Raw genomic sequence first — 24,179 nt, 5'->3', positions numbered from 1 at the left:
CTTGGAAGAACAGGTCACAAGCGCTGTGTAATTATTGAATGAACGGCCTCAAAGTGCCAGCCCCACTGATGGTTCGTGGACACTTCTGCCTGCTAATCTCATGATGTGGTGTTAAGAGAAGTCACCTTTTAAAAGAAGGTTTAAACACTGCTAGTGTTCTCTGGCTCAGCTTCACTAATTTCAAAGTAGAAGACTTAGGCATTTACATTTTTTAACAAGCACCCCAAGTACCTTTGATTTGCGTGGTCTGTGGTGACTACTTTGGAAAACACCCTTGTAGAGTCTCTTCAAGCTCAAAAGTTCATGTGCAAGATCACAAATCCACCTAATACTGAGTGAATCTGGGAAATGTGGTTGTTTCTTCCATGTAAGGCTTTGCTGTGATGTTTTTTATTTTAAGCAGCTTTTTCCCTCAATGTGAGATCTGAGATTGCATTTAAATTCTCAGGTCTATGGTTTGTCACTACCACTTTACATAAAAATCTTCTTTTTTCTCCTACAATTTAATCCTCTGTATCTCACTCCTAATTGCTCCTTATTCTGATGATGGAAAGCAATTTCGGTGGTGATTAATTTGAAGGATCTGCAGCCACTCGTTGCTTTTTAAGACAATCCTGTTTGCATGCCCCATCCTGTGCTGAGCTGCAGTAATTCTTTGTCTCTTCAAAGAGCTGCTCCAAATTCTGCGTGTGGCTCCCAAGTTTACCCATGGCTTTAAACCCAGAGTGCTGTCTTTTCTTCTTTGTCTTCATTTCCTTGAACTTCAAAAATGACTTTCCCTGCAAGCAAGGTGGGGAGGAAGCATGACTGCTGCCAATTACACATGCCAAAGAAGGCTTGTTTTGCTAAAATCAGCAGAGAGCTAACAGCAGGGTGCTTTGCAGAGATCAGTCTGCCAAATAAAATGGAATTGAAATATACTTGGGCAGGATAAATGCTGGTGGCAGGTGCCAGTAAGCAGCTACTTCTGTCAGGGATGGTGGGAGGCCATAATTATTGCAACCATGCAGATCGGTTTGCCAAAGAAAGCAAACTTCAGGAAGTTGGCAATGAATAGTTGGAATTCTCCTTGCTTGAATTGGAGTATCATTTTCATGCGAAATATTTGACAGGGGACATGGGTGGTTCACTCATTTTAAGGATAGTCCTTGTTTCAAAGGTGGTAATGGAACAACTTAGATAATTGATAGGAGTGGCTCTGGGCGACATTTACTAACATGTGTCTGTCCATCACGTTAAAGGTAAAACTCCATCTGTGGCTTTGAGGGCTTCCTCAATCCCTCTTCAACACGTGCTTTCGTGCTGGAACCAAGGAGAGTTGAGAAAGATATCTGAAACTGGATACCTCAATTCCATCCTCAGCCCCAAACCCCAAATCTCAATTCCTCTTCCCTAAGAGATAGAGATGCTGTTGAAGGTCTTGGGATATCATGAGCAGCTGTATTTCTCTCTCCTGAGACCACAGTACAATATCATAGGTTTGCTCAGCATATGCTTTAACTTTGGATTTTTTTTTTTTTTTTGCTCTGATTGGAAATCACTATTGAAATGAAGCCACTCTTAATGATCTGAAGATTGCTGTTGATGAGGCCTTCTAGGCCAGTTTGTTGAAGCTCCTGAAGGAATCGAGAGGTTAAAGGAATTAGAAGAAATGCACAGGTAGTATTAAGTGTTCTGAGTAGAGGAAGAATAGACCTGGAGGATGGGGAAGGCTCCATTCAGTGAGGTGAGAAATGGATAAGGATGCAGAATATCCATTCATTCATTCATTCACTCATTCAACAGACATCATTGAGTATCTTCTTTGTTCTGGTGTGCGTGCTTAAACGTGAAGATAGAAAAGATGAATTGAACTCAGCGTCTAACCATGAACACTTCTTTGCGCTGTGAAGACGAAAGACATATGGAAGGCTCAGTGAGGAGTTGAACATGGGTCCCAAATCCAAGAGTAGGATTTGGTTGTAAGGAGTTTTTTTAGCTATTATTTACTGGGTCTTACCAAGTGCCAAATGCCGTCTTAAGAGCTTCTCCTTGGATTACCATTAATAACTTTTCCCTAAAGGAACTGTTCAAGCAAGCCTTCAAACATAGATTTCCCTAACAAGAGTTCCAGAACTCTTAACCACCGTGCACCCTGCTTCCCAAACGTGATGAGAACAGGAACCACAAAACAGAACTATGGCTGAGTCCCAGTGACATCTATTAGGTTTGGAAACCCAAGTGCAGGAGGCCACTTAGACATTGTAGGTAGACCCACCTTCAGTAGCATTTGAGACAAAACCAAAACTCACAGTTTAAGTGACTTGTCTGGGTAATAGAATGTTACAACCCAGCTCTTGGAGAGCTTGTGTTGGCACAGCCCGATGACCAAAGAATTCACCAGACTCAGAGTGAGACGTGGATTTACTGGGACTTACAAACAGGAGAGGGTTCCTGGTGGCAGCCTCCAAGAAAAATGGAATTAGTGTTCCACAAGGATGGGGATGCAAAGGGACAGCTTGTAAGGGTTTAGGACAAAGACATTCCATAGAGTATGGGAACAGACTTTTAGCAGGGTCTCCTGACACAGGGGTCTGGAGATTTGTTACCAACAGTGATCAGAGGAGAGGAGTTTCAATGCTTTGTTTATGATACCATCTGTACATATTTCCCTGAGGAGATCTGATGACCTTCAACTTCTGTCCTGTTCATGCAGGCTGCTAAGTGCTGTGGGGCCTGATTCCCCATTAGGGAGGGGGAGCCTGGGCCCTGGGTCCCAAAGAGAAACATTTAGTGAGAAAGCTGGGGCTGCATCCTGGTTTCTTGAATGTCAAGTCACTGTCTTTTCAAGGCAAGTTTTATCTAAGTAGTTTCAGCAACCTTTGAATTATTCAAAAAATGTAGCTGGATGTGAAGGATGACCTTATTCCAAAGTTAAATCCTAATTGGATGCTTTTAACATTTTGGCTATTACAATTATAGTGATTTTCAAAGAACTGAATCAATGATACATTAGTGTACAGCAATTGGAAACACTGGTGATGTGACATGTAGAGAATTGCTATTTTCCCTGACTTTTCATTTTTTTTAAAGAAAATGTATGTATAAAAAAAGCAGTTTGCAGTCAGGTATTATAACAACCAAAGAGAAAAAACACTGTAGAGTTGAGTAAGTATAGCTGTGAAATTGTCAAGAAACATCTAAGATAAATATAATTTCTGCTTATTAGCATTTTTAAAGTATTAAACTTAATCAGTACTGGTTTTTCTCTTTAAAATAATACTTAAATAAGGTTACAGTACCCTAACATGGCTTTAAGAATTTGGATGTGTCTGTATTACCATGGTTCATATTTAATAAATAATTGTAGTTTTGATTTTATTTTTGCAATATTAGTAAGCATGTGCTACAAAAATGTTTTCTTTTCTTTCCTTTCCCTTTCCTTTCCCCTTTTTGTACTCTTCCCTTCTTTTCCCTTTCCTTTTTCACCCTTTTCCTTCCCTTCCCTTCCCTTTCCTAAATAATATTTGATTTTGTTTATTTTCTTCTTGGGGAAACACGAATGGTTTGAATAAGGTAATTAATACAAGATTTTAATAAAGGTTGTACAACTATAGATTTTACCAGGACAAAGATTGAAGACTATCCCATCTAAGCTTTTTGTTTTATGAATGAGGAAACTGAGGGGAAATTACCTATCCAAAATGTTCAGCGTGTTCATGCAATAGTGAGGGCTGCAATTCGGGTGTCCTGACTCCTGGTGCTTGGTTATGTGTGGACTTAAGACACTTAGAGATAACGAACACCCATCTTAAAGGCATCTTCTTATTTAATTAGAACAGTATTCGCCACAGAATCATGGAATACTGCTAGTGTTTTCTACATGGCACACCTGATTGTATTTCACTGGGTTGGTGAGAACAGATTTCTGCCTTTTCCCATCTATTAGTGATTTTGAAATCCAAGGTCATTATTGTGGTGCAGTAGAAAATATCCCTGATCCCATTTCCCTAACTGACTTTTCCCACAAGTCCCTCTTGCTGGAATATCTGCCACACACTGGTCCTTCTTCCTACCTGCCAACAAACTCCTTTTATTTGTTTGAATCCCTGAGCATTGGTAGTTACCTTGGGGAAATTCCCTTTAACCCACCATTATATATATATATATTCCATTGTATTTGGTTCATTTGGGTGGTACGCTTTGTTTACATGTTTGACGGTAAGACCAAAAGCTCCTGGAGGATTTCATTCAACTAGATAACTTAAGGCCTAGCATAGTTCTTACAGATAGTGAATACTCACTATGTTTTATTCCCCTAGATTTAACTTATTTCACAAATTTTCATGAACTTGGTTTTTTTTTATTCATAAGTGAAAGGGTTGATCTACATTTTTTTTTTAAAATTCAGTTTTATTGAAATACATTCACACACCGTACAATCATCCATGGTATACAATCAACTGTCCACAGTATGATTACGTAGTTATGTGTTCATCACCACAATCTATCTCTGAACATTTTCCTGACATTAGGGAGAACCAGAACAAGAATAAAAAATAGAAGTGAAAAAAGAACACCCAAACCATCCCCCCCATCCCACCCCATTTGTCATTTAGTTTTTAATCATCATTTTTCTACTCATCCATACACTAGATAAAGGGGGTGTGATCCACAAGGTTTTCACAATCACACTGTCACCCCCTGTAATCTACATTATTATATAATTGTCTTCAGGAGTCCAGACTGCTGGGTTGGAGTTTGGTAGTTTCAGGTATTTACTTCTAGCTATTCCAATACATTGAAACCTAAGAGGTGTTATCTATATAGTGCATAAGAATGTCCACCAGAGTGACCTCTCGACTCCATTTGAAATCTCTCAGCCACTGAAACTATTTCGTCTCATTTTGCATCCCTCTTTTGGTCAAGAAGATACTCTCAGTCCCACGATGCCAGGTCCAGATTCATCCCCGGGAGTCACATTCTGCATTGCCAGGGAGATATACATCCCTGGGAGTCGGGTCCCACGTAGCGGGGAGGGCAGCGAGTTCACCCGTCGAGATGGCTCAGTTAGAGAGAGAGAGAGGGCCACATCTGAGCAACAAAGAGGTACTCAGGGGGAGACTCTCAGGCACAATTATATGCAAGTTTAGCCTCTCCTTTGCAGTAACAAGCTTCATAAGGGCAAGTCCCAAGATCGAGGGCTCAGCACATCAAACCACCAGTCCCAATGTTTGTGACAACATCAACACCAGTCCAGGTGAGGAAGTCCAACACATCCGCACCTGCCCCCAGATCCTAGGGGCTGGGGAGGGGGAGGCTGTAAATATATTTTTTATTATCTGCCCAAATTACTCTGGGATGTGTCACTATTTCACTCCAGCCTATACTAACCTACCGTATCTCACTTCATATTCAAAGTTCCACGCAATGATCTACATTATTTTTAAGATCTGTTTAAACTCTGAAATTCTATAACTCAGTGAACACAGATGTATACTCTTTCCGTTTCAGGAAATGGTGCTTCATTTCCTGAATAAATATACAGTCTTTTAAAAATAATTATTGATTACAAGATTAATACTCATTGCAGAAAAAACAAGAAAATTTTGAAGAAGAAAATTAAGGTAACACTGTGATCCTACTGCTCAAATAAATATAAATCTTTAAGTTGATTGAAAAATACTTATGCCATCTTAATTTTTTGAGCTTAAAACACTTTAAAAATAGTTTGTAGAGTATAGAAATTATTTCATAAGAGAATATTTTTTACTGAAAGTATATACACCAACATAATAATTTTCCAGTTTAGTATTAGCATTGATTAGTAAATTAAATTCATTATATTTGTCATTTTGTAACACACTTTTTTCATCTGATATATTATGAGTGTTTCCCGTAATTATATATTTAATGGTGCTGCTGCCCCACCCACCCCATCAAATACCTCTTTTTTGTTAATAAATACTGTTGATATTTGGGCTCATATTCCTTCTCCCACCAATTTTTTTGAGACACCCCCCCTTCCATGTTTGTGTGTAGACTTGTTTTTTTTTTAATCAAAAGATATCATTTTATCTTTTTCTCAAAAAGATATCATTTGCAATAAAGCAGATTGCTTTATTTGCTTACAAAATGTAATAAACATTCTCCTCATCAATGACAGCTTGTCTATAAATTTACCTAAAATGGATTCGTATAGTCCACTGTGTGGTTGTAATTCTCACTTGTTAGATATTTAAGTATTTTCCAACTTCTTGCTACTATTTTTTGTAAGACATAACAAACCACTTTGTTTTATATTTGTGATAAATTTCTATTGTTAATATTGCAATGCAACCCTTGAATTGGAATTAAGAGGATCAGAGCTAATTCATATTTGTTTCCCACAGAAAGATTGTACAGCACTTATGAATGGGCCCGTTTCCTTAAACCCTCAATAACATTAGGTATTAAAATTGTTTTTAATCTTTCACAGATCGACAAAATGTTTAATGGAGTTGAAAAACCAAATGTTATTGTTGCCTTATTTTTCAATATTCATATGTTGACTGTTTTGTAGTTTTGCAATTGCATTTGTATGCATGCTCTATGCCCATTTATCTTTCAAGTTGTTCGTATGTTTTATTGGCTTGAAAATATTACTTTAAAAATCTTTAACAACATTTGGATGAACTCAATATTATGGAGATCATATTCTGGAGTGCATGCTGAGTCCTTGACATTTAAGTTGCTGCTCACTAGGTGTTAATGTTTGAACAATTGTAGCCACCTGACCAAAAACAAAATCTTTGGACATTTTTTCCTAAGCAATTTGGTGGTCAGAGTAAATGAGAAAGCATAATTATGGATGTAATTGGAGTCCTTGAATATAATTGCACTCATAAGTCAAATAAGACAATTCATAACAATTTGGTCCAGCATTTTAATTTTGTTTGTGAAATTATTCATGTGAATACTTTTATGAGTTTAGCCATGAATATTTGATTGGCAGTTGATTCATAACCATAAACTGTCTTAGTACTCTATGGAGAAAATTTATTCTTCTTAATATGAGAAACATCTTTCCTTATGGACTAATTGAGGCTGTCTGATTAGCATTTATTACCAAGGCTTGAGGTCAATGTTACACCTGTTCTTGTAGTTTAATAAGTGTAGTAATAATAATAATCCTCATTAACTATAAAGAAAATATCATGTCTTTATTTTACAAGTAAGGACATGGCATTCAGAGAGGTTAAGTAATTTTCCAGAAGTCACACCACATGTTACTGGCTGACACACACTAGGTTCACATCTCAGTCTATCAGGATTAAAAGGCTGAATTCTCCCCACTCCACAGTAACTCTTATGGTGGTCCTCTTTGAGCAAAGCCAGTGGGCCCACAAACTACCATACTGTCATGTCCTGTTTCTGTTTTGTATCACCTGGCTACATAGACAAAAACTTATTCTCTATTACATGCACAGCCGTTTTCCTGCTGTACACATATATGAAAAGGAGCATAGTTTGAAAAGAAGCTAAGTGTGTGTAGTGAAATGCAACAGTGACAAGATGCTACTTAAAGGCTCATTCGTGGGGAGTAACTTCTGGTAGATTGTGTGACCACAGGCATTCTGGGAACATAGACCTGGCAATGGCATTTTGATTCCTTTTAAACCTAACTAGAGTAAGGCAGTCTGTACTGCCAGAAAAAGAAATCTGTAGCTATAGGCTAGTGAAGAAACAAGCCATTTTCTCAATGACTGCTTTTGGAAATCCAGGAGGTGGGAATAAACAGCATATTAATTTGTCAGCTTGAGTTAGTTCCCCTAATTGTCCTAATAGATCTGCATACATAATCTTATGAATTGGTGTTATCCAGCACTATAAACTCATAAAATCAGCAGGGAGAACACACACACACACACCCGGGAAGGACCAAATTAATTCAATAATATACACTTGTAACACTAAAATCTCTGTATATGTGAATTTATTCACTGCCTTGTGAGAGACATACATGATTCATCATTGGTGATGCATTAAACCACTGGTCCCATAACCCAACTTGAGCATCAGAATCTCCTTGGGAAGTTATTAAAAACACGTTTTTATCTCCAAGTGCCTGGCAATTCTGATTCTACCTGATGTGGGACCTAGGAACCTGCATTTTTAAAAATGTTCCCCAGATGGCTTGTATATGTAACCTGGGTTCAGAAACCACTGCTCTAACCATGTAACTCCTTACCCTCATTAGAGATCTACTTTTTATATGATAATCATGTGACTCCTGGGCTGAGCTTGGAAGTCTCAGCCCATGTAAAATTTTACTTCTTACAACAGGGTGCTTTGTGACTTGGTTTCTGACTGCATTTAACTTTCATCTCCTGCCACTCGCCACACATATTCTGCTCCCCTCCCAGAAAGGATTATTCACAGAATGTACCATGCTTATTTATATCTTATGCTTTGTTCTTTACATATCCATATTTTCTTGTCTTCCTGCAAACTCCTACTGTATCTTAAGGATTCCGCCTTAATGTCCTAACTGCTAGGACAGTTTTCTGACTTTCTCCCTAAACATCCCAAGGACTTACTCCTTGGTCCCAACTCTTCAAGCTCTGCCTACTTCTAATAGAATCCTTTTTTGCATTGTATTGAGTTATTTATTTACGTGTTTATCTCTACCTTTAGATTTGCCTCTTTTGAGGATAGAAACCACATAGCCCAGCACTTGTCACAAGCTGGGCATTTGGTAAATATCTGACAAATGAAGGGAGTTCTTTCAGATAGGCTTTTTAGATTCCAAACCATGCTTCTAAAGCTCTGTCTGCAATGCTATTACAAATAATTTATCTTTCAAAATGGCACAGTTTCTTTAAAAAATGTTTTCTTGGCATTCTTCAAACTTGGACACTGCTCTTCTCTTAACTGTATTTCAATTTGGTATTTGTGGGCTGCACAATCAATTTAGTACATCTGTTCTGTTAGGAGTCTACTTTTCTTTTAATATATATTTTATTGGATTTTCTGGAGTACTTTAGAGGGAAGTACCAGGAAAAACTATTGATATAACGTATCAATCAAGTTGTGTACCTCCCTTTCAGATGTAGTTGAAGACTATGTCGTTGTTGCGTCTGCCTCCCCTTTTGCTCCTTATTTTTTTCATCACCATTGTTCTAGTTTGCTAATGCTGCCGGAATGCAGAACACCAGAGATGGATTGGCTTTTATAAAGGGGGTTTATTTGGATACACAGTTACAGTCTTAAGGCCATAAAGTGTCCAATGTAACATATCAACAGTCGGGTACCTTCACTGGAGGATGGCCAATGGCGTCCTCCCTAAACCTCTGTTAGCTGGGAAGGCACGTAGCTGGCGTCTGTTCCAAGTTTCTCTGGTTTCAAAATGGCTTTCTCCCAGGACGTTCCTCTCCAGGCTTCAGCTCCTCAAAATTGTCATTCTTAGTTGCTCTTGGGGCATTTGTCCTCTCTTAGCTTCTCCAGAGCAAAAGTCTGCTTTAAAAGGCCATCTCTAAAATGTCTCTATAAGCTGAAGCTCCTCTCTCAGTTCCAGTGCATTTTTCAAAGTGTCCCTCTTGGCTGTAGCTCCTCTTCAAAATGTCACTCTCAGCTGCATTGAGTTCCTTCTGTTTGTCAGCTCATTTATATGGCTCCAGTGATTTAATTTATGATCACCGTTCAGGGTGGGGCAGCACCTCCATGGAAATTATCCAGCCAGAGTCATCACCCACAGTTGGGTGGCGTGCATCTCCATGGAAACACTTAAAGAATTACAATCTAATTAACACTGATAGGTCTACCCACACAAGATTACATCAAAGATAATGGCATTTGGGGAGACATAATACATTCAAACTGGCACAACCATGTTGAACATAAAAAAGTTGCTTTCCACAGCTTTCTTTGCAACATTGGCCTAAACTTGAGCAGGTTTCTAGAGATTTTTTTATGGAGTCCCCAAATGGTCTCCCATTACAAGCAACTGATTGATGTTATACAACTTAGACACTTTACTTTTGAATTTCACTTTGTACTCCCTGTGATTGCTGAGGGTTGTTTGCAGATTTTCCAGGTGCTCATGGGAGTAGGAAGGGGAACTGAAGACGAAGGCCTACTGGGCTAAGGGGTATCTGCAGACAGAAGCCAGGGATGCTTTGGGGCAGACCGAGGCTGTGCAAGGGTCTTCTTTCTATGATGCCCTCAACATGGAAGGGAAGGCTGCATGGTGTAGGAGAGGCTGGGGGTGGTAGAAGAGGGGACAGGCATCAGATCTGGGTCTTCCCAGATCCCAACCCAGACAGACCCCTGGGCTTTCTCAGGAAGAACCTTGGGTTAAGAACACGGAGGAAAAGAATGATGGGAGGAAGGGAAGGAGGCAGTGGCAGAACCTTGGGGAAACCCTTCCCCCACCCCAAGTCTGAAGATTGCAGCGGGGGAGAAGAGCCTTTCTTTTCACCACCCATCTCAAGCCTTGCACTTCAGGGATAGCAGCACATCTTGCATTTCTTTTGGCTTTGATGTGTTAGATTTTGTGCTGATGTACCAGGCTTTAATTTAACTGATGAGGATAAACCAAAAAAAAACCCTTCTCTTTGTCCTCTCCCCTTTCCCTTTTCCTTCAGAAGTAAGTTCCCAGTGGAAAATCCAGAGTGGGGTACTCAGTTCCTGCCATTGATTTTCATGAGACATCATCACACATTTCACCCTTCTGGAATGGGGACATGTGAAGAAGGCCCCGTTTGATCCCTCGGATAGCTAGGGGTGCTCTTACTTTCTTTGGGGAGTTAGTGCTGGAAGTATCCTGTGGCTAACTGCTTATAGCTCTTCTGAATCTCCCTTTCACCACAGATGACTGTTCCCTGCGCCCCCCACCTCTGCAGGGCGGCCCGCTGCTCCGCTCCCAGACGGCGGCCGTCCTGGGGAAGAGGCTGCGCCACACGCTCCGCTCCTGGAGGGGCACCCTGTCGCACCTGCTGCTGCCCATGCTCTTTGTGGCACTGGCCATGGGCTTGTTCATGGTGAGGCCTCTGGCTGTCGAGTTCCCACCCCTCAAACTCACCCCTGGCCATTATGAGAGAGCAGAGACTTATTTTTTCAGGTAAGAATGATTTTTTTTCCACCTTTTTACTGCAAAATTATGTCAGGGCAGATGGTGAATAGCAATAGCTTGGATGCTTTTAAGAATGTTGGATCATAATTGCAAATATACAGTTTCAAGTTAATGTGTTTCCAGGCATGGAGAGGTCTGAGTTAGCAAGGATAAACTTGGGGAAGCTCGTGCTCTCTTCAGTCTGTCTGTCCCATGGCCATGGTTGTAGGGCAGGAGAGGCAGCCTGGCCTTTCACCTGTGCATTCCTGGCACCTCCGTAAAAAGGGGACACGGTACTACCTGCTGATGTGCAAAGGGCTCAGTGTACACAGGTCCACGGGCTCCCGTCAGGAAGGATTACGGTCGCATACGCTCAAGGATTCAGAATCTTTAGGACTTTAGTAAAGCATGTCAATTGTATATTTCACAAAACCCTCCACAAGTTGTTGTGGGACAGCAGCCCAGAATCAAGCTTTTCACTCTAAATTCCATCAAGACTGTAAACCTCCCCATCAGTTTAGTTCCAGTTTGGCTGCCAATGCGTTTTGACCAGTCTGGCGTTTGCAACCAACCGAATCCCCATAAGAAGTCCCCAGAGGTCCCTGGGCTTTGGATTTTCAATAGCAAGACAGGGGACCTAAAATCACAGCCCCAGTCACTTGAATTCCTTTTCCTCGGTTTGACTCGTCGCTCTCCAGGTTCAGTTGTGGTTTATATGCACCAACTGCCCGTGAGGTGCCGGGCTCTGCTGTGGCTGTCACAATAGCCGTTGTAGCCTTGCACATGTAAGGGGCTACTACTGTTCACATCGTGGCATGGGAATGAGGGGAACGAGGTCGTGGGAACTTACTGAGGCCTGATTTTTGATGGCTCAGGCACACTGACTATGCTTTCCCACCGGTGGACAAATAAGAGGACATTATCAAGTCTCCTTTGGCTAGCTGTAGGTTTTTATTAAAATGATGAGCTTAATTAGCTAGCCTGTAACTGTTAATATTTGGGTAACTTTAATAATGGTATATAATTTCTAATTAGATTTAAACAAATACCGGCACAAAAGGAAAAATCAATAGTAAGTATTGTTTGTTTCTTTCTACCCCAACTGAACATATTTTTCTTCCTTTGCATGTCTTCATGCTACATGGATTCTGGGTTTAATTAAAGGGAGCCCTGTGATAACCCTATCTGTAGAAATGCTTACATATCCCAAGTAATCCTTCAACAGGCTTCCCTTGTCTTCAGGGACGTGCATTTTATTAACCTACTGTCATACTTCTTTTATGAAGTGTTTAAAATTAGCATGCAAATGTGTAAGAATATCCACTAATGTTTTCATCTGGTCAAATGTTCAGATTTCTGTCACATCGCTCAAGTAGGAAAGGGTTTTTAAATTATAAAATGTTTTACATGGAAAATAATAGAAAATTCCAAAAAACAAATGACTTGTAATCCTTCCAGAGATTTCCACTGCCAACCTATTGAAGTATAATCTTTCACATTATACATAATACTTTTAATTATAATGGCTTTTTAAAATTTTTATAAAAATGAGAACACACTATAATACTGTTTGTAACTTGCTTTTTCACTCAATAGTAGACTTTTATTTCTATTCTTGTGGTTCAGTACAACTACATCATCTGCTTTTGATGTTTTTGCAATACTACACTGTATAGAGGTGTGATAATTTATTTAAGCAATCTCTTGTTGGACGCAGAAAATTTTTTTCATTTTTTAGTACTTTCTTCATTTTAATATGCAAAGCTGTATGAATCTCTTTGTTTATCTATACTACGGCAACGGCCCAATTCTTTTCATTATCATAGATTTCTATCAGAAGTTTTTGAGTCAAACAGCAGCAGTATTTACAAGATAGATACTGCCAAATTGTCCTTATAAATGTATACCAATTTGCAACCTCATGAAGTCATTCATTCTTTTATACAACAAATATTTGTTGTACACCTCCTGTATTGCAAGTACTGTTCTAAGTGGTAAACATATGCAAATAAGACAATAAAAACCCCTAGTCTCATTCTTGCACAAAAGAGAAAACCCATTTCCCCAAAACCTCATTATTATGTTGATAGTCCGGACCAGTTATCTCATTGCTTTATAAAGCAGCTCTTTGCTTACTATTGAGGTTGAATATTCCCAGTTATTTTTTGGTGATTTTAAAGGTCACTTTATCTATTGATTATATTAAATATCATATATTATAAATGAATATCCCACCTCGTTGCTTACTTTAACTAATTTTTCCTTCACTCTTCCCCCATTCCCCATCTCCGTCTCTTCCTTCTCTTCTGACTCCCGTGAGAATTTCTCTACATGGTGTTTATTTCATTGACACCATTTTTGGTTAATTCCAAAAATGCACTTTCTCTACTGCATTTTTAGTTTAGTAATTATGCTTTTGTCTAAATACATTTTTTTCCTGCTCTCAGACTTCATTTTTCATGGAAGTCATGTGTACCAAAATTATTTTGAGTCTGAGAATTGGAAATCTTTTAATATTTTCTTCTCTTTCTAAGAGTAACTCTTTGAAAGGAGGATACTTATTGTTCTCGTTTCTCATAACACTATCCAAATTATGAACTGAAGACTCTGCATCACCAGAGCGTTGTTTTCTAGTCCTTATGGAAGGAGTTCCATCTGTAATAAGACATCAATCTTGTTACAAAGATTGTAACAAAAAAAATCAATCTATCAAATATTGCCTTTGTCCCTTTTCTAATCTTTTATTTTCAGACTAAATAGAAAAGAACAAGAGTACCTTTTCTTAGTTTTTATTTTAGTAGAATGGTAGTTTCGTCATGAGGATAAAAGAGAAAAATAAGAAGCTACCAGATAGTCTTCATATTGAAGAACAGTTTTTTTGTTTTGTTTTTCTGAGTTATTTTTCAGATTTGTTTTCACAGCTAAAAATTGGTGAGGGAGAAGGGTGACTCCCCCTTTATGGACTGGTACAACCACTTTTGATAGAAAATCACTGCTTTCCTCTGTCTGCTGCAGCCTCTCTATTTAGGGTGACCATGCATGCTAGTTTGCTCAAAGACAACCCCATGCTATCTTGGTAATGCATATTAATCATGTCCCTTTTCACTCTCAAAAGTGTCTTAGTTTGAGTAATAAACTATATGACAATTCCATCCCTAACAAATCTGAGCATTGAGGTCTGAATCTTCACACAAGAATGATTCCCAAAGTAACATAGCTCTTCACCCCTCATAATGCCCTTCTCCTGTGCATGCTGCTTCACATGTGGGCAAATCTGCACTTCATAACTTTTTGAGCAATGCTTCTGGGTTGATATATAGGATTCCCAATACTGTTCTTTACTTTTTCCTTAGAGTAACTCCCTGTTAATAGCTGTATAATTCATACCTGTGTATAGCTTTCAAAAATAATTAGGTGCCTTAGCCTTGTGTTGATCTGGCCTGTGCATACAAATCTTACCTTGTTAGTGTCCTGACAATTCTCAATATAGCCTCATGCTCCTAAAATCTTAGAGTTGAGAAAAAGCAATTAGGTGCCTAGATTAAATTCATACAAAATTTCTTACATGATGTGAATGTTCATGAAAACAAAAGCTAAAGGAAATAAGCTGGAGAGATTCACTTAAACCAGCATCCTTTATGAATGATGTGAGTTGACAACTTCCCCCAATTGCATAAAGAGCTTCTTGGGCCCTGATGAGCCCAGTGGCTTCAACTCAGATGCTTCCCAGGCCAGGCAGGGAGCAAGGGCATGACATACAGGGAATCACAAAGCCCAGGGAGATGTTTGTCTTGTGACCAAACACCCCTGACAGCTGTCCCATCACATTGCCTTTTATACAACTGTGAGGGAAGAAAGCCAAACGAAGTGTGTCTGGCTGGGTTCTGGAGAGCCAATTTGTGACCCCTACTTTTGATTCTCATTTTTATTCTGAACCTACTTAATTTCCAGTTGCTGTTTTTAGAGGGCTCCAGAAGTTATCCCTCTTCACTGAGAATTGCAAAACACACAGGTGGCCATGGTTTTGATCTAATTGAAAACAGATTGAAAAAAAAAGGATGCTAGAATACAACAATGCATCTATGAGTGAAACAGTTTGAACATAGATATGCCGTCTTTGCCCTACGCAAAATTTGAAGGTGGTAAGATTCTGAAGGCCCTGCTGAAAATCCTTCACTAGCTCCCTACTTCCCATGTGTTGATGTCTAAACATCTCCACATGACTTTTTGGATCTTGTAGGCACTTCTGCAGCTTCATCTCCTGCCGTTTACTTCATTGTGTGTTCTTAGACGTACATAATCCTGCACTACTCACTGTATCTCCCCATGTTTAAGGAAGTACAGAAAATATCATCTTCTCATTTTCATGTTCTCTCCTCCACTCCTGCTCCATGCATACTAATTTGCCCAGCAAAATAAGAAGGCTTTCAGAGCCTGACTCATATGTCCCCTTTCTCAGGGATCCCCAGCTGAGGGGCTCTGTATGTGTCACTGTTGGTGCATACATTTCTCTGTGGTTTAATTTATCACTTGAGATTCTTGCTTTCCTCCAAGAAGGCAAGTTCCTTGAGGATAAGGACCAAATATTCTTCAACTTTGTTCCTTTCATTCTTGTAACACTGTCTGAAATTGTTACTTTCATTCTTTCCCCCACATGGGGCAGGGCTGCTGTATTCTCAAGTCAACTTACATAGGATTTCTTTAGGAAGTTCTATCCAAGTCAATTGTCTTAATTACCACCCCCTCCTTTCCCTTCATTGCTCCTCTATAAAAACTCAGTGTCAGCTGTCTTGGTGCTTACAGTCCAGCGAGAAAAATAAATGGTAAGCAAGAGAGCTGAGCCTGTCTGTTTGACTTCACCATATTTTTGCACTCTCTCTGGACAATACCCAGCACTGAGTAGCCATTCTTTAAATATTTGCTCAAAACTGAGTTCACTTCAGTCTCTCCTCCACTGGGAATTAAGGTGAACTTCCTTCCCCTAGGGGGTGAGCTGTCCTTCAGCCTTACCCAACTGAGATCCAGTACTCTGTGAATCATTGACATTTATAGAATTATTTTCTACCTCCCAGGGTGATGAAATTAAAAAAAACACAGAATCACTAATGACAACATCTTCATCAAGAAGCCACTGAGCTCATAGATGTTGAGTGAATTACTCAGGTTGACACAACCCAGTAGGGCAGAACTGAGAATAGAATTCAGGTTTCTTGGCTCTATTTCTTCATCCACAAACAAATACAACAACACAATTCCTACCTTCAGAAAGTTTACTGTTAACTAGAGAGAATAAACCTGCCAACATCTGGGGGCAAAAAAGTCTTATAGATGCTATATCATAGATACTTATACATGGTGCAGTGGTTGTACCCAAGTTGGATGGGTAGATATGTCTGAGAGTATCAAAGAAAGCTTTTTAAAGGTATCTGAGTTGAGTCTTGAGTGACATCTTAGTTTTTCTGAGTTCCTGTCTCATATACCACACATTGAGTTAGCTTCAACAATGAGAATTTACTGGCTCATAGTTTTGAAGCTAGGAGCCAAAATTGAGGCATCAGCAAGGTGATGTTTTCTCCCCAAAGTTTACAGCATTCTGGTGCTGTCTGCTGGTGATCCTTGGGGTTTCTTGGATTGTATCTTTGACACCCTTGACATGACAATGTCCTCTCTTGTCTCTGTTGACTCTGGCTTCCAGCTCCTTCACGTGGCTTTCTCTGACTCTGGCTTCTGGTTTCTTTTTCTTTATAAAGCCTCTGGTAATTCAGATTAAGACTTATCCTCATTCATTTGGGCCACAACATGATTTCAAATAACGTCTTGAGAGCCTATTTACAATAGTTTTACCCCTAAGGAATGTAGATTAATATTAAGAACATCTTTAAATTGGGGTGCATAATTCAATCTACCATAGATGGTAAACAGTTTTTTCATAGACAAGTAGGAGAGAAAGTTTCTTCAGGTAAAGGAAGAAGCATAAGTGAATGAAAAGGAATGGAGAAAATCCCCAAAAAAGTGTTTATACTTTCTGAAAGGTTCTATAAAGCATTCTAAATGGAGTAGACTATATCCTGCAAATAGAAGGAAGGGAGGTACTAAGATGTTTGAAAATGTAGAGAGTGGCATGATTGGGTTTAGTTTTAGAACAGCATTTCCCAAATGGTTGTTTTATGGGAACCATGTCACTATTCCACTGACATCAATGTGTGTGCCACAAAAATGATTCCAAGTTCATGTTAGACTAATCAGGCTGCTAAAGAATGCTACATAGTTTACTTTTCTGCAAACTTCTTGGAGCTTTTAATACGATCAATTGCATTGTGAATATCCAAAATGGAGGTATTGGGGTTTCTGCTTGTTTGTTTTTTGTTCTTTGTTTTGGGACCTCAGAATTGGACACATTTATTGGGCTACAGAGCTCACTTCTGTCTGATTATCTGGTTTCAATGATATAACAATCATCAATGAAGTATATATAAGCTAGGACTGTAGCAGTAACCTATGCTTGCTATGCTGCCGTCCCATCCCTCTGCCTCTGTTCTAAATGAATTCCAATTATTTAGTTGCTCTTCAGTCTTTTTCATTGTATATTGGACTGCTAAGTGACCATTTTCACTTAATAGCACATTGCTGAGATTCATCCACATGGTTGGATGTCACGGTAGTTCGTTTATTTTGACTTTTTTTTTTTAAATTCAGTTTTATTGAAATATATTCACATACCATACAGTCATCCATGGTATATGTCCTAGTTTGCTCATGCTGCAGAATGCAAAACACCAGAGATGGATAGGCTTTTATAAAACAGGGGTTTATTTCACTACACAGTTACAGTCTTAAGGCCACAAAGCATCCAAGGTAACACCTCAGCAATCGGGTACCTTCACCGGAGGACGGCCAATGGTGTCCGCTAAACCTCTGCTAGCTAGGAAGGCAGCTGGCGTCTGCTCCAAAACTCTGGCCTCAAAACGGCTTTCTCCCAGGACGTTCCTCTCTAGCAAGCTTGCTCCTCTTCAAAACATCACTCACAGCTGCACTCAGTGAGTTCCCTCTCTGAGTCAGCTCATTTATATGGCTCCACCGATAAAGGCCCACCCCGAATGGGCGGGGCCACACCTCCATGGGAACATCTCATCAGAATCATCTCCCACAGCTGGGTGGGGCACATTCCAACAAATCTAACCAGTACCAAAAACATCTGCCCCACACAAGACCACAAAGATAATGGCATTTGGGGGACACAATACATTCAAACCGGCACAGTATATAATCAACTGTTTACAGTACGATCATATAGCTATGCATTCATCATCACAATCTATTTCTGAACATTTTCCTTACATCAGAAAGACTCAGAATAAGAATAAAAAATAAAAGTGAAAAAAGAACTCCCAAACCATCCCCCCCATCCCACCCTATTTGTCATTTAGTTTTTATCTCCATTTTTCTACTCATCCATCCATACACTAGATAAAGGGGGTGTGATCCACAAGGTTTTCACAATCACACTGTCACCCCTTGTAATCTACATTATTATACAATCATCTTCAGGAGTCCAGACTGTTGGGTTGGAGTTTGGTAGTTTCAGGTATTTACTTCTAGCTATTCCAATACATTAAAACCTAAGAGGTATTATCTATATAGTATATAACAATGTCCACCAGAGTGACCTCTTGACTCCATTTCAAATCTCTCAGCCACTGAAACTCTTTCGTCTCAATTTCGCATCCCTCTTTTGGTCAAGAAGATATTCTCAGTCCCACTATGCCGGGTCCAGATTCATCCCCAGGAGTCACATTCTGCATTGCCAGGGAGATTTACAACCCTGGGAGTCGGGTCCCATGTAGGGGGAGGGCAGTGAGTTCACCTGCGGAGGTGGCTCAGTTAGAGAGAGAGAGGGCCACATCTGAGCAACAACGAGGTACTCAGGGGGAGACTCTTAAGCACAATTACATGCAAGTTTAGACTCTCCTTTGTGGTAACGAGCTTCATAAGGGCAAGTCCCATGATCGAGGGCTCAGCACATCCAACCACCAGCCCCAATGTTTGTGACAACATCAACACCAGTCCACGTGAGGAAGTCCAACACTTCTGCACCTTCCCCCAGTTCCTTGGGGCTGGGTGGGGGGGAAGGCTGTAAATATATTTTTTATTATCTGCCCAAATTATTTGGGGATGTGTCACTATTTCACTCTAGCCTATACTAAGCTACCATATCTCACTTCCTATTCAAAGTTCCATGTAATTGTGGTGTTTGAACAAACCAACTGTAGAGTTGTACTGTTTAGAAAATATAGATCCTGTACCAAATAAACAGCCCTTCCCTTGATCTCATATGGAAGTTGAAGTTTTAAAACACAGTCAATTTCAACCTTTACCCTTTGGCCCAGTTTGCCCTAGTCTTAACCAGACCTGCTTCATTCATATCACTAATTGAAGTCTAGGCTCTTTTTCAGCTTTTTTTTTTTTTTTTTAACAGTGGCTGTATGCACTAATACTGACATTCATATCTGCCGAGCTCTAGCTCTGAGTTTCAGGTGTCTCAGAGATATGCATTATTCCAGAGACCAATCAGGTTATACATTAAGGGATCAGCATCTCAAAGTTTAGAGATAGGCATTACAATTCAGGGATAGAGTTAACTGCTGTAAGAGCTTACAATCTAGGGACTATTACAGTAATCCTGTCCATGTTAGGCTATGTTCTAAGATTCAGTTCTGACTTTACACATTGTAGTTAGTCCATATTGGTGAGGCATTAAAGTGTTTGCCTTTATTTCTGGCGTACTTTACTCAAATACTATGTACAGGATCCATTCACTTCATTGTGCATCTCACAGCTTCACTCCTTCTCGTAGTTGCTCAGTGTTCTACTGTACGCGTACACCACAGTACACCATTCCGTTCTTCAGTCAGTGTACCCTTAGGTCATCTCCACCCATTGCAAATCATGATTACTGCCTCCATGAACACCGGTTTGCAAATGTCCATTCATGTCTCTGTTCTCAGATCTTCAAATGACATACTCCATAATGAGGTTGCAGGACCTTATGGTCCCCACATACTTAACTTTTTGTGGAACCACCACACTGATCTTCAGAAAGGCTACACCATTCTACCTGCTTATGAACAGTAGATAGGTACATTCCTCTCACCATGTTTTCTCCAACACTTTTACTCCTATATATATATTTTCCTACAATTTTATAGAGTTATATTCACGTACCATACATTTATCCACAGTGTACAATCAGTTGTTCATGGTATCATCATAAAGTTGTACATTTATCACCACAATCAGCACTTGAACATATTGATTACTGCAAGAAAGAATGTTTTTTTTTTTTAGCAATAATAAAAAAAAATAATAAAAAGGAAAATAACATGTCGTACAATACAATATAATAGTAAGGGCAGCAAATAACACCACTACCAAGAATCCCATATTTCTCCCCTATATCCCCCTCTCACATACATTTAGCATTGGCATATTGCCTTTGTTACATTTAATGGAGGTATATTACAATGTTACTGTTGACCATAGGCTCCAGTTCGCTTTGATTATGTTTTTTCCCAAATACCATCCCTTTTTCAACTCTCTACATGGTTGACATTCATTTGCTTTCCCACATGCAAAAACATTTTTATATTTGTATATTTAGTAACAGTCATTGGCCACTCCAGTTTTTGCCACGTTATACAGTCCCAGTCTTTATCATCTATCTTTACCTCTGGTGTCATACATTCTCCTATCCCACCTCTTTTAGCTTTACTCAGACATCTTTGTTCGGTGTACTTACAATACTGTGCCACCATCACACAGTATTATGCTATCTATTTCTGGATCTATGCAATCAATCCTAAACATTCTGTAGTCCTTCAGCATCAAATGGCTGGTTTCTGCCCTCTTTCTATCTCCTGGTTGCCTGTGTTGTCAGCTTTTAACTCCCAAAGTTTGTTCATTAATGTCTGTTCATATTAGTGAGACCATACAGAATCTGTCCTTTTGTTTCTGGCTAACTTCACTCAACATAATGTCCTCAAGGTTCATCCACATTATTACATGATCCATGTCTTTGTTCTGTCTTACAGCTGCATAATATTCCATCATGTGTATATACCACAGTTTGTTTATCCACTCGTCCTTTGATGGACATTTGGGCTGTTTCCATCTCTTGGCAGTTGTGAATAATGCTGCAGTAAACATTGGTTTACAAATGTCTGTTTGTGTCTTAAGTTTCAGTTCCTCTGAGTATATACCCAGCAATGGAATAGCTGGGTCATATGGCAGATCTATATTTAGCTTCCTGAGGAACCTCCATACTGTCTTCCAGAGTGGTTGCACCATTCTACATTCCCACCAACAATGAATAAGTGTGCCTCTTTCTCCACATCCTCTCCAGCACTTGTCATTTTCTGTTTTTTGGATAATGGCCATTCTGGTAGGTGTGAGATGATATCTCATCGTGGTTTTGATTTGCATTTCCTTAATAACCAGTGAAGTTGAGCATTTTTTCATGTTTTTGAGCCATTTGTATTTCCTCTTCAGAAAAATGTCTGTTCATGTCTTTTGCCCATTTTTTAATTGGATTGTTTGTCTTTCTGTTATTGAGATGCAGGATTCCTTTATATATTTGGGATATTAAACCCTTATCTGATATGTGGTTTCCAAATATCATATCCCATTGTGTAGGTTGCCTTTTGACTTTTCTGACAAAGTCCTTTGATGTACAAAAGTGTTTAATTTTGAGGAGATCCCATTTGTCTATTTGTTCTTTGGTTGCTCGCGCCTTGGGTGTGAGGTCTAAGAAACCACCTCCTATCACAAGATCTTTAAGATATTGCCCTACATTTTCTTCTAAGAGTTTTATGGTCTTGGTGCTAATGTTTAGGTCTTTGATCCATTTTGAGTTAATTTTTGTATAACGTGTGAGATAGGCATCCTCTTTCATTCTTTTGGAAATGGATATCCAGTTCTCCAAACACCATTTATTGAACAGGCTGCTCTTTCCCAGTTGCTTTTGCTCACTGCCTTATCAAAGATCAGTTGTCCATAGATGCGAGGGTCTACTTCAGAACACTCAATTCGATTGCATTGGTCAGTATATCTATCCTTATGCCAGTACCATGCTGTTTTGAGCACTGTAGCTTTGTAATATGCTTCAAAGTCAGGTAGTGTGAGACCTCCCACTTCGTTCCTCTTTCTCAAAATATTTTTGGCTATTCAGGGCACCATATTCTTCCAAATAAATTTAGTTACTGGTTTTTCTATTTCTTTAAAGTAAGTTGTTGGGATTTGAATTGGTATTGCATTGAATCTGTAGATCAGTTTAGGTAAAATTGCCATCTTAACTATACTTAGTCTTCCAATCCATGAACATGGTATGTTCTTCCATATTTTTAGGTCTTGTTCAATTTCTTTTAGCAGTTTCTTATAGTTTTCTATGTAAAGGTCTTTTGTGTCCTTGGTTAAGTTTATTCCTAAATACTTGATTCTTTTGGTTGCTATTGTAAATGGGATTTTTTTCTTGATTTCCTCCTCTTGTTGCACATTTCTTGTGTATAGGAACACTACAGATTTTTTTGTGTTGAACTTGTAGCCTGCTACTTTGCTGTATTCATTGACTAGTTCTAGTAGCTTTGCTGTAGATTTTTCTGGATTTCCTACATATAGAATCATGTCATCTGCAAATAGTGAAAGTTTTACTTTTTCCTCTCCAATTTGGATGCCTTTTATTTCTTTTTCTTGCCTAATTGCTCTAGCTAGAACTTCCAGCACAATGTTGAATAACAGTGGTGATAGTGGGCATCCCTGTCTTGTTCCTGATCTTAGAGGAAAAGCTTTCAATCTCTCCCCATTGAGTATGATGTTAGCTGTGGGTTTTTCATATATTGCCTTTATCATATTGAAAAAGTTTCCTTCTATTCCTATCCTTTGAAGTGTTTTCATCAGGAAAGGATGTTGAATTTTGTCAAATGCCTTTTCTGCATCGATCGAGATGATCATGTGGTTCTTCTGCTTTGATTTATTGATGTGGTGTATTACATTAATTGACTTTTTTGTGTTTAACCAGGCTTGCATACCTGGAGTAAATCCTACCTGGTCATGGTGTATAATTCTTTTAATGTGTTGCTGGATTTGATTTGCGAGTATTTTGTTGAGGATTTTTATGTCTATATTCATTAAAGAAATTGGTCTATAGTTTTCTTTTTTTATAGTATCTTTGTCTGGTTTTGGTATTAGGGTGATGTTGGCTTTGTAGAGTTAGGTAGCTTTCCCTCTTCTTCAATTTTTTTGAAGAGTTTGAGCAGGATTGGTACTAATTCATTCTTGAATGCTTGGTAGAATTCACATGTGAAACCATCTGGTCCTGGGCTTTTCCTTTTGGGCAGCTTTTTGATGACTGACTCAATCTCTTTACTTGTGATTGGTTTGTTGAGGTCATCTATTTCTTCTTGAGTCAATGTTGGTTGTTTATGCTTTTCTAGGAAGCTGTCCATTTCGTCTAAGTTGTCTAGTTTATTAGCATATAGTTGCTCATAGTATCTTCTCATTATCTCCTTGATTTTTGCAGGGTTGGTAGTTATATTTCCTTTCCCATTTCTGATTGCATTTATTTGCATCTGCTCTCTCTCTCTCTCTCTCTTTTTTTTTTGTTAGCCTAGCCAGTGGTCCATCGATTTTATTGATTTTCTCAAAGAACCAACTTCTGGGTTTTGTTGATTCTCTCTATTGTTTTCCTGTTCTCAATTGCATTTATTTCTGCTCTAATCTTTGTTATTTCTTCCCTTCTCCTTGCTTTGGGGTTAGTTTGCTGTTCTTTCTCTAATTCCTCCAGGTGAACAGTTAACTCTTCAATTTTTGCTCTCTCTTCTCTTTTAATATAGGCATTTAAGGCAATAAATTTCCCTCTCAGCACCGCCTTTGCTGCATCCCATAAGTTTTGATAAGTTGTGTTTTCATTGTCATTTGCCTCGAGGTATTAACTAATTTCTCTTTTAATTTCTTCCTTTACCCACTGGTTTTCTAAGAGGGTGTTGTTTAGCCTCCATATGTTTGTGAATTTTATGACCTTCTGCCTTTTATTTATTTCCAACTTCATTCCATTGTG

The 24,179-nt window shown here is 39.0% G+C and overlaps 1 protein-coding gene across 1 annotated transcript in view; it reads left to right on the top strand.

The window, feature by feature from the left end:
- Positions 1 to 24,179, top strand: part of ABCA13 (ATP binding cassette subfamily A member 13) — a 453,377-nt gene that overhangs the window by 270,257 nt on the left and 158,941 nt on the right. Inside the window, exon 42 of the mRNA XM_037837193.1 lies at positions 10,831 to 11,080. Coding sequence (XP_037693121.1) covers positions 10,831 to 11,080 — 250 coding nt within the window. The remainder of the gene's footprint in view (positions 1 to 10,830; positions 11,081 to 24,179) is intronic.

This window comes from Choloepus didactylus, chromosome 5, assembly GCF_015220235.1.
Source record: "Choloepus didactylus isolate mChoDid1 chromosome 5, mChoDid1.pri, whole genome shotgun sequence".
In the NCBI taxonomy this organism is placed as follows: domain Eukaryota; kingdom Metazoa; phylum Chordata; class Mammalia; order Pilosa; family Megalonychidae; genus Choloepus; species Choloepus didactylus.
The sequence above is the reverse complement of the archived record's forward strand: the minus strand, read 5'-3'. Positions and strand labels throughout refer to the sequence as shown.